At 39.9% G+C, this 17862-nt stretch overlaps 2 protein-coding genes across 2 annotated transcripts; both read right to left on the bottom strand.

Moving 5' to 3' along the window:
- Positions 1-224: 224 nt before the first annotated feature.
- On the bottom strand, positions 225-1172 carry LOC115078556 (olfactory receptor 4S2-like). Its single transcript, XM_029581483.1, has one exon. The coding sequence runs from the start codon at positions 1170-1172 to the stop codon at positions 225-227; it is 948 nt and encodes a 315-aa protein (XP_029437343.1).
- Positions 1173-13739: 12567 nt separating this feature from the next.
- LOC115078555 (olfactory receptor 4S2-like) lies at positions 13740-14687 on the bottom strand. The gene has a single exon (XM_029581482.1). The coding sequence runs from the start codon at positions 14685-14687 to the stop codon at positions 13740-13742; it is 948 nt and encodes a 315-aa protein (XP_029437342.1).
- Between the last annotated feature and the right edge of the window lie 3175 nt (positions 14688-17862).

The raw sequence follows: 17862 nt of genomic DNA, 5'->3' as shown, positions 1-17862 counted from the left end.
ACACAATATGCACCTCCAGTAACAAAAAATACACCTCTTCCAATTACTACTATATAGTTCCAGGTCTACTACAGCTTTCAATGGAAATTCTATAAATAATAAAGTAAATGAGGGAAAAAAATCATCAGAACATTACACTGTGAATTCAAGAAAAGACATTAATCAGTGAGTGAGAGAAGATGTTTTAAATGATGGGTGTTTATTTTTTTTCACAAGACAAGGAATTAGTTTATATGCTTCTCTGGAAAAGAAACTTTAGTACCTCTCAGTCTCATCATGGCTTTTTTCACCTCTTCGTTTCTCAGAGTGTATATGATGGGATTCAACAAAGGGGTGAGGATTGTGTAAAACACAGAGAACAATTTGTCAGTGGAAAATGTCACCAAGGGTCTCATGTAAATGAAGAGACAGGGGCCAAAAAATAAAATGACTACCAGAAGATGGGAGGCACAGGTAGAGAAAGCTTTACGCCTTCCCTCTGCTGAGCGAATTTTTAAGATACTGGAGATAATATATATGTAAGATATGAGTAACACCAAGAAACCACCTAGGGCTAGTAACCCACTGTTGGCCATAGACACGGTTTCACTGAAAAAAATACTTGTACAAGCTAAGAGAGATAAGGGGCGGAGTTCACAGAAGAAATGATCTATCTCATTAGGACCACAAAAGGATAACTGAAATGTAGGTAATGCCTGCATGAAGCCATGAAATATACCACCTACCCATGAAGGGATTAGCAAATAGAGACAGGTTCTTCTGCTCATAATGGTGGTATAACGTAAAGGATTGCAGATGGCAACATAGCGGTCATAAGCCATTACTGACAGGTTAATTATTTCTGCTCCTCCAAAGGAGTGGAAGAAAAACAACTGAGCAATGCAGTCATTGAAAGAGATGGTTTTGCTCTGGGAAACAAAGTTTACAAGGGCTTTGGGGACAGTGGCTGTTGAAAAGCATAAGTCTATAAAAGACAGGTGGCTGAGGAAGAAGTACATTGGAGAGTGCAGATTTGAGTTCATATATATGGTTACCATGATGAGAACATTCCCAGTTACGGTGCACAGGTAGACAATTAGAAATATCAGAAAGAATACTATCTCTAACTCTGGAGCACTGGAGAGTCCTAGAAGAATGAATTCTGTGACTCTACTTTCATTCCTGACTGCCATTTATTCCACTTCATCAAATTATACCTAAATAGAAACACAAGAGACATGAGAATGAATGAAATGAGGTAGATGTAAGCAGAACAGGAATAACATTAATATTCTGTAGCAGGGACTTAAGGTGCCAGACAAACTCAATCTGTCATATTCAGCCTTCTGTGTGAGCAAGACATTCATTAGTCCATCTGAGAACACATCATCCAAGAGCTGGATTACTGTTTTATAAGGTACTTTCTTTAGTTTTAAATTAACCTTTAAAACATGGTGTGATTGGTTGGTAAATGAGATGTGATCAGTTTGCTATATAGCTAATCTCTCTATCCCACTGCCACCCCCCAGGGCAGGCTGTAGAAAGTGATCCTGACATTTCTGATCATTAGTCTTCCCTCTGTAACCAATTAAAAAATATATATATATCCTTCCCAAATCAATATCTCTACAAATCCTTGTATCGGTTCATTTCCCTCAAGAAGTCTATTCATATTTTGCCATTCACCACTCTGCTCTCCCGTTATTAAAAACAAAGTCTTCAATTTCCCTTGGATGCTATTTAATATTTAGTAGTATGGCCATAACCATCTGCAAAATCTTCTTTATTCTCATCTCACTTCCACCGAATATTTACCTGTTTACAAAATAACACTGACTCTAATGTGAAATGACTGGAGATTGCAAAATAGGTAACAATAGTTTTATAGGCAGATACTTACAATATATTTGGCGAGACTCCCTTGAATGGTGATTTTTTATTTCTCCCTGTAGCCGATGGGAAGACTCTTCATTTCCAAATAATCATTATCAAGATGTATAATTATTAGATGCAGTACATTCAGAAATTCTGGAGAATAGGTAGCATCTGCCTCATTGGATATGCTAAAAGCTACGAGCTGAGCTTTTGAAAAACTGATGATCTTTCTTTGTTTTCTCCTGTAGGCAGCAATGTAAAATATTTAAACTGTTTGGGACTCTTGGGATAAAAATCCTTGGAGAATCTTAAAAGAAAGTGCACGTTAATGACTGCCATTTCCACTTTTCACTAGTAATTGTTGTGGGAATGCTGTTAGCGGACCCATCTCTGAGATTTTGTGTACCCTTGGGCCACGATGCAGCTGCAGAGGAGCTCCGACAACTGCCGAGGCAGGTGAAGAGTGTCCAAGCATGGGCTGAAAATGCAGGAAATACTGAACCCTGGCCACTGCCAAACCTAGTCACAGAGAGAGACCCAAAAACACAATGTTAGTCTCTGGAGACTTGGTTTCCTAATAAGGACATAGCTAAGTTGAAGTGTCACGTCAGCCAGTTCATATAGATAGGACAGGGTGTGTAATTAATTATATTAAATTAATGCAGCCTAAAATTTTTGGAGTGTTAATATGCCAGATTTTCAGTTTATTATATCAATTTCATTTTGCTTCGGAAATGATTTAGGAACTACAGATATGGTATCTCTTACTTGTTGAAATCTAAAGCTTCTCCTTTTTCTCTGGCTAGTTTGTTGCATCCTGCAGGCTCAAGTATGCTGGAACAAAGAAGAAGTTGTCTGTTATGCCAGCCAGTGCTGTTGACTTAGTGCTATCAATGCAGATGGTGGGATATCCCTTCTACAGTTTCTGGTTTTTTACCTTTAGTGGGGAATTTAGCTTTTTCTCTGGGGTTGCAAGCTGGTGTGCTCCAGATATGGAATTTGCAGGTACTTAAAGATGCAGTTTCATGCTACTACAAGGATAGGCCATTCTTTTCAGCAACTTCAATGAAATATAACTATTACAGTTCTGGCTGCTGTGCAGCCTCCCCTCCACCAGGGGACCCCGGCAAACCCTGCTCAGAATTGTACCTTCCACCACGTCCTTCATCCCTGGCCTCTGCCTGTCCTTCAGCCTCCATGCCACCAGAGGGCCTCCATGAGCTTTCGACCCTGGCTGGCCAAGCCCTTCTCTCCTGCCTTCTCCACTCCTAGACTCCTGTCCTATTTAACCCTCCCTGTCCTTTCCCTCAATGCTTTGCTTTGAGTCCTTTTTGACTTCCTGCTTTAGCCACTCTCACTTTGAAGTCTCCCAAGGCCTCTGCTTGTATTCCTGTGTGGCCTCCAGGCTTTCTATGATTTGTTCTGCCTTGTTTGCTCCTGTGACCCCTGGGTCTTCTGTTCCTGGTTCCCTTGCCTGTTCTGTGGCCTCTGGCCTTCTGTCCTGTCAGGCCTACCGAGACTCCCAGGTCTCTTCTGTTACTAGGCCTCTCTGTTCCCTGACATCTGCCTAGCCTGAGCTCCCAAGCCTCTTCTCTGCCTTGTCTCACAAGACCTTCCTATTGTAGCCCTTGGGCTTTTATGTTTCATGTTCTATGCAGTCCTTGTCCTGGTTTGTCCCATCTTGTCCTAGTCCCACTTCCAGAGTTCTATTTCCACACTTACCTGCATCCAACTCCTGTGTTCCCAGCCCACTCTTAGCTGCACCCAGCTCCACTCTTACCTTCACTCTGGTTCCTGTGTTCTAGTTCCACTCTTACCTTCACTCTGGTTCCTGTGTTCTAGTTCCACTCTTACCTTCACTCTGGTTCCTGTGTTCTAGTTCCACTCTTACCTTCACTCTGGTTCCTGTGTTCTAGTTCCACTCTTACCTACACTCAGTTCCAGAGTTCCAATTCCACGTTTAACTGCATCCAGCTCCACTCTTACCTTCACTCTGGTTCCTGTGTTCTAGTTCCACTCTTACCTTCACTCTGGTTCCTGTGTTCTAGTTCCACTCTTACCTTCACTCTGGTTCCTGTGTTCTAGTTCCACTCTTACCTACACTCAGTTCCAGAGTTCCAATTCCACGTTTAACTGCATCCAGCTCCACTCTTACCTTCATTCTATTCCAGTGTTCCCAGTCCACTCATAGCTGTACCCAGCTCCAGTCTGTTCCAGTTGTTCCTGCTTCTTGCTTACCCACATCCAGAGCTTCAGTGCAGCCTGCACTCTATTCCAGATCTCCAGTCCAGTCCACATCCTGCTCCAGGGCTCCAGCCCCATCTGTATTTCAATCCTGAGCTCCAGCCCTGCCTGCGCCTTGTTCCTTGTTCCAGCTTCACAGGACGCTGACACTGAGTTCCAGCCTTGCCGTCCTATGCCACTCCAGAGGTGGTGTTCACACTCCCTTTCTACAGCCAAAGTCACAACAATAACCTCCCCCATTAGCACTTTTATGCCTATTTAAGGGCAAGGCATTACATTGTTCAGCTACAAAAGTCATTTGTAAAATCATTTCATTCTGATTCCCATGCCACAGTTATCAGGTCAGTTTGCACTAAGGTTTATAAATTATCATATTGGTGTAAGCTGCTTTTGGTCAAACTGCATTCAGACTCATTAGATGACTTGGCTTTTTATTGGTCTAAGTCTTTGGGGATCCAAGTCTCTTCTTTAGAAATGATGCAATGTTTTGAACATATTGGGAAATTGTCTTTGGATGCTTAATATCATGAAATGCAGTTGAAATATTTGCATCATAGTTATTTTGACCCTGTGAAAGCTTGTAAATTTGGTATTTTTCAATCTGATATGTGCAACAAGTGTAGGATTGACAGCGGTACTTTTATTGAACATTTATTACTGTGCCCTATGTTATATCTGTTTTTGGGCAGATGTCTTATCTACAGTTTATAAAGTTTCTACTGTACAACTTAAACTTGATAGAGACCAGTTGATACTTGGTTCATCCAAATTCCTTTTGCCACTATGAAATGTTACAAAACATATGTGATGCATGAGAACATAAGAGCATAAGAACATAAGACATGCAATACTGGGTCAGACCAAGGGTCCATCAAAACCAGCATCCTGTGTCCAACAGTGACCAACCAAGTCACAAGTACCTGGCAAGTACTCTACATTAAATAGATCCCAAGCTATTAATCCTTATTATGGACTTCTGCTCTAGGAACTTATCCAAACCTTTTTTAAAACCAAGTTACACTAACTGCCATAACCACATCCTCTGGCAATGAATTCCAGAGCTTAATTATGCATTGAATGAAAAAGAAATGTCTCCCATTTGTTTTAAATGTGCCCCATGCTAACTTCATGGAGTGCCCCCTAGTCTTTCTATTATCTGAAAGAGTAAATAACTGATTCACATCTACCCGTTCTAGACCTCTCATGATTTTAAACACCTCTATCATATCCCCCCCTCAGCCATCTCTTCTCCAAGCTGAAAAGTCCTAACCTCTTTAGTCTTTTCTCATAGGGGAGATGTTCCATTCCCCTTATCATTTTGGTTGCCCTTCTCTGTACCTTCTCCATCGCAATTATATCCTTTTTGAGATGTGGTGACCAGAACTGTACACAGTATTCAAGGTGTCTCACCATGGAGCGATACAGAGGCATTATGACATTTTATTCACCATTCCCTTCTTAATAATTCCTAACTTTCTGTTTGCTTTTCAACTGCCGCAACACACTGAGCTATTTCAATGCAATATCCACTATAATGCCGAGATCTTTTTCCTAGATGGTAGGAATCGTGTAACTACAGCATGGATTATTTTTTCCTATATGCATCACTTTGCACTTGTCCACATTCAATTTCATTTGCCATTTGGATGCCCAATCTTCCAGTCTCACAAGGTTCTCCTGAATATTTTTTTATCATCTGCAAATCTGATTACCTCACTCATCGTATTCCTTTCTAGATCATTTATAAATATATTGAAAAGCAACAGTCCAAGTACAGATCCCTGAGGCTTACCATGGTTTACCCATTTCCACTGAGAAAACTGAACATTTAATCCTACTCTCTTTTTCCAGTCTTTTAAGCAGTTTGTAATCCATGAAAGGACACTGCCTATCCTAACATATGACCTTATAGTTTTCTTAAAAGCCTCTCATGAGGGACTTTATCAAAGGCCTTCTGAAAATCCAAATACACGACATCTACTGGCTCACCTTTATCCATATGTTTATTAACCCCTTCAAAAAAATGAAGCAGATTTGTGAGGCAAAAACTTGCCTTGGGAAAATCCATGCTAACTGTGTTCCATTAAAACATGTTCTGTGACTTTTATCTTTAGAATAGTTTCCACTATTTTTCCTGGCACTAAAGTCAGGCTTATTGGTCTACAGTTTGCTGGATCGCCCCTGGAGCCCTTTTTAAAAATTGGGGTTACATTGTCCGTCCTCCAGTCTTCAGGTGCAATGGATGATTTTAATGATAAGTTACAAATTTTAACTAATATATCTGAAATTTCATTTTTTAGTTCCTTCAAAATCCTGGGGTATATACCATCTGGTCCAAGTGATTTGCTACTCTTTAGTTTGTCAGTCTGGCCTACAACATCTTCCAGATTCACAGTAATTTGGTTCAGTTCATCTGCCTCATCACCCTTGAAAACCATCTCCAGAACTGGTATCTCCCCAACATCCTCATTAGTAAACACAGAAGCAAAGAATTCATTTAGTCTTTTGGTAATGGCCTTATCTTCCCTAAGAGCCCCTTTAACCTCTCATTCATCTAACAGTCCAACCGACTCCCTTACAGGTTTCTTGCTTTGGATATATTTTAACACATTTTTATTAGGAGTTTTTGCCTCAATGGCCAACTTCATTTCAAATTCTCTCTTCGCCTGCCTTATCAATGTTTTACACTTAACTTGACAATGCTTATGCTTTTTCCTATTTTCTTCAGATGTAACCTTCTTCCAATTTTTGAAGGATTTTTTTTTTTTTTTTGCTAAAATAACCTTTTTCACCTCACCTTTTAACCATGCTGGTAATTGTTTCTTAGTGCATGGAATACATCTGGACTACACTTCTAAGATTTTAGTTTTAAACAGTGTCCACTCCTGTTGTACAATTTTAATTTTTGCAGCTGCTCCTTTCAGTTTTTTCTATTTTCCTCAATTTATCAAAGTTTCCCTTTGAAAATTTTGTGTTACAGCTGTAGATTTACATATTGCCCCCTTCCAGTCATTAGTTCAAATTTGATCATGTTATGATCACTATTGCCAAGTGGCCCCACCACCGTTACTTCTCTCACCAAATCCTGCGTTCCACTAAGAATGAAATCTAAAATAGCTCCCTCTCTCATTGGTTCCTGAACCAATTGCTCCATGAAGTAGTCATTTACTCCATCCAGGATTTTTAAGTCTTTAGCATGTCCTGATGTTACATTTACAAAGTAATTGAAATCTACCGTTGTTACTGCACTGCCAAATTGGTAGCTCACTGTACAAATTAGAACCAAATCCAATTTAAAGTGAAAGGGGATTCCCAGGAGAGATTTCATGCAGCCCTTCTCGCTGCAGTCTGGAGATCAGCACCATGGACAGCAATCTGTGGACTGGCAGGCGTCATTTCAGGCTATGGGATAGACCTTTAATAGAAACCCACCCAACAGCCAGAAGACACAGCAGAATTTTTTCACCACCTTTATTTTCCCCGAATTTCTCTGATAATTTATAGGACATTAACATGCAATTCCCCCTTCCATTCCCCCCTCAAAATGAAAGAAAACTTGCAAGATGTGAGAGAGTCAGTAAAAGACCCTTTACAGACTCAGTAATACTTTAATGGTGTTGTTTTTTTTTTTTTTTTACTTGTCACGGTATTCATGTATTTTATTTTTATTTTACTAGACTTTTTATACATTTTTATTTGATATGAATTGCTTCAGTTTTATAATACATGTTTTAATTCATGTTTTTATTATGAATGTTTTCTGTAACCCACCAAAATCAGCTAATATTCAATTAAATAAATAAAAAATAAACTTTAAAAAGTAATAATGAAGATGCTTCCTAATTTTTACATTTTTATTTATTTGTATTCTGCCTTCTGTGAAACCTCAAAGCTGATTACATTCAGATACTGTAAATATGCAGATGTCAAATCCTATTTTAATAAAACAATAAACCCAAAAGTAAAACTGAACCTTCCCCCTCAATTCCCTATCACATAAAGAATAACATCACCATGAGTGGCTGCTCTCTCTTTATCATCAGGAGGTGGAAGATTCACATATTACTTGTGTTTTACCTTTCTCAGCTTAGATTGGTGAGGTGCGGTCCTCCACTCTATGACTTTGGGTTTTACAAGTTCATGAAATATTTAAGGATTTACTGTTCAGTCTGCTCAGTTTTGATACATGCAATAAGCAGTGTTCTTACCTTTTGCTAATATTAAAATACACTTCAAACAACATTCTACCTATCAATCTGTGAGGTTTATCATAGGTTATCCTTGTCAAACATTTTATGTAGGAGAAACGACATCCTATGAAAACGAGAATGACTGAACATCGATCTAGTTTGAACGCACAACGCACAATGGATTACACGTTATGAAGAACAAGATATGTGTTTGAAGGTCTTTAATTCTCTGTGAGTGATCAGATTAGCGTAAATTGGCTAGGTGGAGATATAGTAGGTTCTCTGTTGCATCTAGAATAACTTTGGATTTATAAATTACATTCCTTAGTTCCTCATGGATTAAATTCTGAATTGGATTTTCAGGTTTCTCTGTAATTCTCACATTTTCTCTTTAATTTTCAGGATAATGTTGACATTATCACACAGTTATAACTGGATATTTAATCGATGCATCTACAGGAAGAGATTCCCTCCTGAGGCTTCCATTCCATAGAACAGTGAGAGGTAGTGTGGGTCTGACCATGAACACTTTTTTACATTTTACACATAAGTGATTTTCTATATTATTGTCCCTGAGGAAGTGCAATCAAGAAACATTGGTCGAGGTCAGGCAGAGATTGTATTTTAGAAACATTATGAAGGCTTTATGACTTTTTATTTGCATATACAATCTAATAATGCAATTGCTATACATAATGAGGTAAATGATAAAGAACAGGTGACCCAACTAAGGGTCTGCTGATACCTTGCTTTCTATGCACAAATAACATTTAAAAAATAGTGTCTGACATTAATGCTTTGATGCAATTTTCCATTAGCAATTTTGGATACTTATAACTCACCAGTCTTACTGTTTAGATTGATGGCACGCACATAAAGTCATTTTACAGTAAGTTTTTTATTTTCATTGTTAACAAATGATGCAGGCAATATTGTGTCATTCACACAGGGCTGGTGCAAGGGTATTAGGCACCCTAGGTGAACCTTCTGCCTTGCGTCCACCCCTCTCTCCCCCCCAGGTCCAGGCCCTGGCTCCAGTCCTGACCTCATTCACTCAGACAGGCCCCCTCTCTTACACACTCTTAGTTTGCTCGTATCATTCGCACAGGCACCCTTATACAGGCTCTCTCTCTCACTAATGCAATTCCTCTCTTGTACACACACAATTCCTCTCACAAACACACGCACACAGAGGCGCCACTCATGGCCCACTGATACTCCTCTTTTCTCAGCTGCAAGCAGGATGGGTGCTGCTGGTGGCCCCACATGGCTGCTCTTTGCACCCCCTAATGGCTGGTGCCCTACAACCACCTATTTTGCCTATGGGGACGCACTGGCCCTGCATTCACATGTGAGTGCTCTTTGTTTACTTCCATCAGGGCTACTTCAGCCTTAAACACAACACTATTGGGATATTCTAACTTCCCTGTTTTGTAAATATCTTTAGAAGATGCATCCTTCTGAACCATCTGCTTCAGAGTGACTCTCAACTTTCCACTATGGTCTAGTGTAAAAGCTGTTCTTTCTCCTTTATAAATGTTAGCAATAACAGCCTGGTTCCACTCTGGTTATGGTGGAGCCCATCCCAACAGAATAGGCTCCCCATTCCCCAGAATGTTGCCCAGTTCCTAATAAATTTAAAACCCTCTTTCCTGCATGATCATCTCATCCATGCATTGAAACTCTGGAGCTCAATCAGTCTTTGGGGTCATGTGCATGGAATGGCAAGCATTTCCTACCTAAAAATCTAAATTTAGCATTCAGAAACTCCCTTCGGCACCTTCCCATGTCATTGGCACACCCATGTAGTTTGAAAGTCAGCTTCTCTTTAAAAACACTCTTTAAAATCTTATCTGCATGAGGTCTGCTATCATTGGACCAGGCAGGCACATTACCAAGAAATCCTCACATCCATCAGTCACTCAGCTATCTATAATTGACATGAACTGGGACCAATTATTTCCTGACCACATTATTGTATGACCTGACAATCTGGTATGATACTTCCTGCTCCACACATGCTCCACACATGATATAAGAGGTATGGAAACCTGTTGGCTTCTGTACCCCCTCGTGTCTCCTTCCTCCAACCTGTTGGAGCTGGCAAGGCTATTTTTATTACCTCCTATGCCCACACACAATCCAAATAGTTCAGGAATGCCAACATTTTTTATCCACAGGGTTAGACTTTTATTTGCAGGCTTCACATTTAGAAAAAGATAAACAGTACATATCTCTAACATCCTTGCTACTGAGCATCAGTTTATACTAAAGTTTATAGTGGCTTTAAACATGCACAAAGTATTAATATAAGTAACTGGCTAGCCCCACCCGACTTTAGGAGATTCCCCTCTGTTTACCTCTAGAGCAGTCTCTGCCTGGAGATCTCAGAGAGATCATCTCGAGGGACAGCCTTGCTTCCTGGGTCCTGGTACTGGCTGAATAAGCATCTCTCCACTCTGGGCTGTTTTTGGACTTTGTTGCAGGGTTTTCCATGGCAGGGTTTCCCTCTCATCAGTCTCCTGGACACTCCCAGTACTCCTTCTTCACTGCAGGGAGGGGGCAGGGGTTACATTTGTGTCATCAGCCTCCTACGTGGGGTCAGCTCTTCCTCCCCCTTCTCCCTGTTTGCCCCTCATGATTATGCATAAAGTTCATGCATAATCATGCAGTGGGTGAATTGTGACATTTCTGCATTGAAGGCCACTGTCCCTTTTTTCCCTGGGGTTGGGGTCCTGCTGCATCTTGACCCGCTGTCTTACCACATCAGCATTTTCTTCTTTTCACATGTCTCCCCTTCATCCATGGGCTGGGGTCCCAGCTCCAGAGTGATGAAGTATCCTTGAATAGCTTTGGGGGGTGGTGGGGGTGATTAAGTTGTTTTTCTCCTTGTTGGTCAGTATCCATCTTTTACAGTTTGTATCCCTCTGAGGTCAATATTCCTATTTTGTTGCTTTCAGTGGTAAAACATCAGAAATCTCCCTATACTCCAAACATGTTGGTCTCCACAATCATATAAAACCTACTGTTCAAAGGATGCATTTTCACTTGATTTCTTTACCATTGTCTTTTGTTCTAAGCTGACAGGCTGTCTACAGACTCCTCCCAAATGCACACACACAAACACACACACACACACACATACGCACACACACACACTGTCTCTACACTCCTTCTGCTGAACCACCACACACACACTCAAGCACTCCCTCCATACTTCTGCCAAATCACCAAACACAAACACACACACCTCATCTAGACTTTTCCACTTGCTCAATACACCCTGCAGACTTCTCCACTCCCTTAACATACACACATAAAAACACTTACCCTTCAAATTTCTCCTGCCCCACTCTACTGACACACACAGTCCAAACATATCCTCACGCCACCCCAAACACATACACACACCCTCCACACACATGATCATGCACTAACAAATTTACCCTCAACAATCCTCCCCCTTCTCACCCACACAAACACAAACTTCATTTACTAAAGAAACTAAAACCTTTATTTTTTTCCAGATAACTTTCAAATGATCTTACAATCCCTCATATTAACTGGAATAGACTACTGTAACTCTCTTTTCCTAGGTCTTCCCAATTCTTTGATTCACCATCTTCGATTCATTCAAAATACCGCTGCTCGCTTACTAACCTGCATCCCCCCTCCCCCATTACAAACATATCATTCCAATGCTACAATACTTTCACTGGTTACCAATATATTTTCGAATTCAATACAAAATATTGACTATAATTCACAACCTAATTTACAGCCCATCTAGAGTATGGCTCTGCTCTGTCCTGAGACTTTACAAACCATCATGGCAATTACATTCAATGGACAAATGTTTACTTGAAATGCCCACCACTAAAACTGCACTGCTCCTAACACGTAAACATGCTTTTTCTGTGGCTGGTCCCACTTTGTGGAATGCATTACCCCAATCCATCTGTCTTATTTCTACCACCAAACAATTCAAAAAAGCCCTTAAAACCCATCTATGATCCATTGCATTCAATAAGAGAAATCAGCCATAATTCCAATGTAGCTCTATCTCTCTGCTTCTTTGATTTACACCCTAATTTGAACTTTTGTACCGTATTACTCTGATTTGTATCTTTTAAACTTTTAAAATCTATTTTATTGTATTTCATTCTCTTTTACTTTGAATATAACTGAAAACCACTTCGTTCACATTTTGTTTGTATAGGCGGTATACAAAATGTTTTAAATGTATAAATGAAATACACAAACACACAAACACACACAAAGGCCTGGATTTAGGCTTAGACAACTGCCTAGGTTGTCAGATTTGAAAGGTGCCAAATACCTGATCCAAATGTGATCCTGTTCCTACTTGATTTAGGGCCATGGTACTCTTTTCTACCCTCCCTCTTCCTACTCTCCAGTCCTGCCTAAGGATGGAAAATTCTTAAATCCTGCCTTGCACATAGGCTGCATTGCTGTCTTGTCTACCTACACATAAACACACAAATATATACTTACTCACCTGACTCTTAGTCAAACCCTCCATTCACATATACACACACATAGTCTGGAGACTTCTACTCCTCTACCCACTACAAATCAAAACCACATTCACTCTATAGACATGTATATATCCATAGAGACATTCATTCTCTCAGACCTTCTCCCACCCTATACAGACAGACACATGCACACATATTCTCTCACCCTCCTGTCACTTTCCCACAAACACACACACATATATACCTGATGGAATCCTCCTGCCACTGCCTTCTTCATCCACACACACACACACATGCACACACACACACACACATTCACTTACACTTCAGAACCTTGCTCCAATCATATCCACACATATCCCACATTCTCTTATCTGTCCCCCTCTCCACATGCACACACACCTGTTCCACATTCACGTTCTCTCTAACCCTTTTTCTCTGTGCCATTTATCATACAGTTTCTAACATTCTTTCTTACACCCACCCCTACCATTCTCTACCTCACCAAACATATTCTTTCACATCATGGGAAAAAATATATAGCCAAGTATAAAGTCATTATACAGAATTCCTACTATCTTGCACACAATATGCACCTCCTATAACAAAAAATACACCTCTTCCAATTGCTACTTTCAAACCAACCTGTCCTTTTTTTTTACTATATTATACTGTCTCCTTTGAAATTTCAACTGGTATCATCTAGAAAGCATATATTTGCATAAATTAGAATTTGTGGATCTATGGTGCATCTTGTAAGATATAGGTCTACTACAGCTTGTAAGATATAGGTCTACTACAGCTTTCAATGGAAATTCTATAAAGAATAAAGTAAGTGAGGGGAAAAAATCATCAGAACATTACACTGTGAATTCAAGAACAGACATTAATCAGTCAGTGAGAGAAGATGTTTTAAACGATGGGTGTTTGGTTTTTTTCACAAGACAAGAAATTAGTTTATGTGCTTCTCTGGAAAAGAAACTTTAGTACCTCTAAGTCTCGTCATGGCTTTTTTCACCTCCTCATTTCTCAGGGTGTATATGATGGGATTTAACAAAGGGGTGAGGATTGTGTAAAACACAGAGACCATTTTATCAGTGGAAAATGTCACTAAAGGCCTCATGTAAATGTAGAGACAGGGGCCAAAAAATAAAGTGACTACCAGGAGGTGGGAGGCACAGGTAGAAAAAGCTTTCCGCCTTCCCTCTGCCGAGTGAATTTTTAAGATAGTGGAGATGATATATATGTAAGATATGAGTAACACCAAGAAACAACCCAGGGCTAGTGATCCACTGTTGGCCATGGACACGGTTTCACTGAAAAAGATACTTGTACAAGCTAAGAGAGATAAGGGACGCAGTTCGCAGAAGAAATGATCTATCTCATTGGGACCACAGAAGGATAACTGAAATGTAGGTAATGCCTGCATGAAGCCATGAAATAAACCACCTACCCATGAAGGAATTAGCATATAGAGACAGGTTCTTCTGCTCATAATGGTGGTATAACGTAAAGGATTGCAGATGGCAACATAGCGGTCATAAGCCATTAAGGTCAGGGTAATGACTTCAGCTCCTCCAAAGGAGTGGAAGAAAAACAACTGAGCAATGCAATCGTTGAGAGAGATGGTTTTGCTCTGGGAAACAAAGTTTACAAGGGATTTGGGGACAGTGACAGTTGAAAAGCATAAATCTAAAAAAGACAGGTGGCTGAGGAAGAAGTACATTGGAGAGTGCAGATTTGAGTTCATATATATGGTGACCATGATGAGAACATTCCCAGTTATGGTGAACAGGTAGACAATTAGAAATATCAGAAAGAATACTATCTCTAACTCAGGAGCACTGGAGAGTCCTAGAAGGATGAATTGTGTGACTCTACTTTCATTCCTGACTGCCATTTATTCCACTTCATGAAATTACTCCTAAACAGAAACACAAGAGACACAAGAATGAATGAAATGAGGGAGATGCAAACAGAAAAGAATTACATTAATATTCTGTAGTAGGGACTTAAGAAGCCAGACAAACTCAGTCTGTCATATTCAGCCTTCTGTGCGAGCAAGACATTCATTATCATTAGTCCATCTGAGAACACTTCATCCAAGAGCTGGATTACTGTTTTATAAGGTACTTTCTTTAGTTTTAAATTAACCTTTAAAACATGGTGCGATTGGTTGGTAAATGAGATGTGACCAGTTTGTTTTGTAGCTAATCTCTCTATCCCATTCCCACCCCCCAGGGCAGGCTGTAGAAAGTGATCCTGAAATTTCTGATCACTAGTTTTCCCTCTGTAGCCAATTTAAAAATATATATATATCCTTCCCGAATCAATATCTCTACAAATCCTTGTATCGGTTCATTTCCCTCAAGAAGTCTATTCATATTTTGCCATTCACCACTCTGCTCTCCCGTTATTAAAAACAAAGTCTTCAATTTCCCTTGGATGCTATTTAATATTTAGTGGTATGGCCACAGTCATCTGCAAAATCTTCTTTATTCTCATCTCACTTCCACTGAATATTTTTACCTGTTTACAAAATGTGAAATGACCGGAGATTGCAAGATAGGTAACCATAGTTATATAGACAGATACTTACAATATATTTGGCGAGACTCCCTTGAATGGTGATTTTTTTACTTCTCCCTGTAGCCAAAGGGAAGACTCTTCATTTCCAAATAATAATGTCCAAGATGTATAATTGTTAGATGTAGTACATTCAGAAATTCTGGAGAATAGGTAGCATCTGCCTCAAGCTACGAGCTGAGCTTTTGAAAGACTGACGATCTTGCTTCGTTTTCTCCTGTAGGCAGCAATGCAAAATACTTAAACTGTTTGGGACTCATGGGATAAAAATCCTTGGAGAATTTTAAAAGAAAGTGCACATTAATGACTGCCATTTTCACTTTTTGGTGGTAATGAATCTTTGTAAAAACAAATAGTTTGGAATCTGTTTAGTCAAGTCACTTAAATACTGAATTTTTCCTGCTATCGAAATTCAAAGGTATCTTTTCTTTCAAAGTCAGAAATGTTTTAGTTCATATAGAGACAAAAGATGTGTATTCTTTCAAAATGTAAAATAACCGAGTGGTACTGGGCCTCAGCCCAGTCCCAGGATTGATGCCATGGACAAGCCTAGAGGCTGGGTCCTGATGCATGGGAACTCTGGCACAATGGCTCCAGTGGATGGCGTCAGTTGGAAATGAAAATCCAAAGAAAGAAGATGCCAAAGAAAACCTCTGAGGCCTGGGCTTGACCTCTGACCAAGGCCCATGCATCGGGACCCAGCCTCCAGGCTTGTCCATGGCATCAATCCTGGGACTGGACTGAGGCCTCAGCATTAGGACCTGGTCAGTGACAGAGCTGGAGAGTAGAACTCAGCCACAGGGACTTTCTCTTTCTCTTTCCGTGTTAATTGGTTTTTCCCCTGGTTCTATTGTAAACCAGTACGATAAGACATTGTCTTGAGCATCGGTATATTAAAAGAATTCAAATAAAATACAAATAAATAAATGAAAAATTCCAGAAAATAATTCCAGTTGATGGGAAAAAAATGATTGCAGTCTGCGGCCTGACCACGTGATGGCGCCATCGAGCCACCGATGTCTGAATATGTCTCGTGCAGGAGTGCCCTCCAAGAGCCAGAAAAGCCAGCTCAGAACTGCTGCATTCCTAGCGAAATGCTTGCAACCAAAATGTCATATCCCTGACTCCACAGGTTCAGCGCTCTGCTTGCATCCAGAGGTGTCAAAGCAGTAAGCATAAATGTCAGGAAAGCGGGAATGACAATGGACAACTTATAATTAAAATACATTATAAATAATATTTGACCATAAAAGATCAACACAGCCTCCTAATAATAAAAGCCAGTTTGGACAGTAAACTCTCATGATCCTCGGTAAAACTGAAAAGCCCGACCTAACTTGAAAAATAAGAGGGGGAAAAAACATCACCACAGCCCTAAACTAAGTGACGACATTTTTCAGCAGAAGTCTGTCATCATTTCTTATCCGCTGTCGTGTTTTATTCTGTCCATCTATGGACACTCTCTCTCTCTCCAAATTAAAACCCAAACCATTTTAAAGTGAAGGGGGATTCCAGTCCCTGGAGAGATTTCCTGCAGCCGCTCCCGCCGCAGTCTGGAGATCAGCACCACGGACAGCGAGCTGTGAGGCGATCAGGCTACGGGAAACTCTTACATCGGAAACCCACCCAGCAGCCAGAAGACTGCAGAATATTTTCACCAGCTTAATGTTTCTTGTATTTTCTGATAATTTAGGGAACACAGACTTGCATTCCCTCCCCTCTCCCCCCCCCCCCCAAAAAAATATAAAACTTTGGAAATGGTGAGAAAGAGTCAGTAAAAGGGCCTGTACAGATTCAGCAATGTGTTTATGTTCTTTTACTTTTTGCCATGGTGTTCATGTATTTTATTGTTAAAGACCTTTTTATACTTTAATTTTTTTTTATTTGAACTGTTTCCGTTTTATAATTTTTGTTTTAATTCATGTGGTTATTCATAATGTTTTCTGTATCCTATCAAAAGCGGCCTAAAAATCAATAAAATAAATAAACTTAAAAAGTAATAATGATGCTGCCTAATTTATTTTTTTTTACATTTAATTAATTTATATTTTGCCGCCTGTGACAGCTCAAAGCGGATTACATTCAGGCACTGTAAATATGCAGATGTCAAATCCTATTAAAATAAAACCTAAACCCAGCAGAAAACCTGAACCCTCTATCACCCTGAGTGGCTGCTTGCTACTTATCAGCAGGAGGAGGAAGATTCACCGATTACTTGGGTTTTACTTTTCTCAGCCCAAATTAAAGAGGTGCAGTTTTCCATTCTAACACAGCCGATTTTAAAAATTCATGAAATTTTTTAAGGATTTACCTCAAATAGCAAATACCAGGGGCACTATCTTTGTGACAAATTGATTGTGTCAGATTTTGTGAAACAAAATGCAGATGGGACTTCCTTATATATGCAAAACAGGTATCTTTTCAGTCTGTTCAGTTACGATGCATGCAACAGCAGTATTTCTACCTTCTGCTAATATTAAAATACACTT

This window comes from Rhinatrema bivittatum, chromosome 16 (genome assembly GCF_901001135.1).
Source record: "Rhinatrema bivittatum chromosome 16, aRhiBiv1.1, whole genome shotgun sequence".
NCBI classification, from domain to species: domain Eukaryota; kingdom Metazoa; phylum Chordata; class Amphibia; order Gymnophiona; family Rhinatrematidae; genus Rhinatrema; species Rhinatrema bivittatum.
This window is presented reverse-complemented; position numbering and strand designations above follow the sequence as displayed.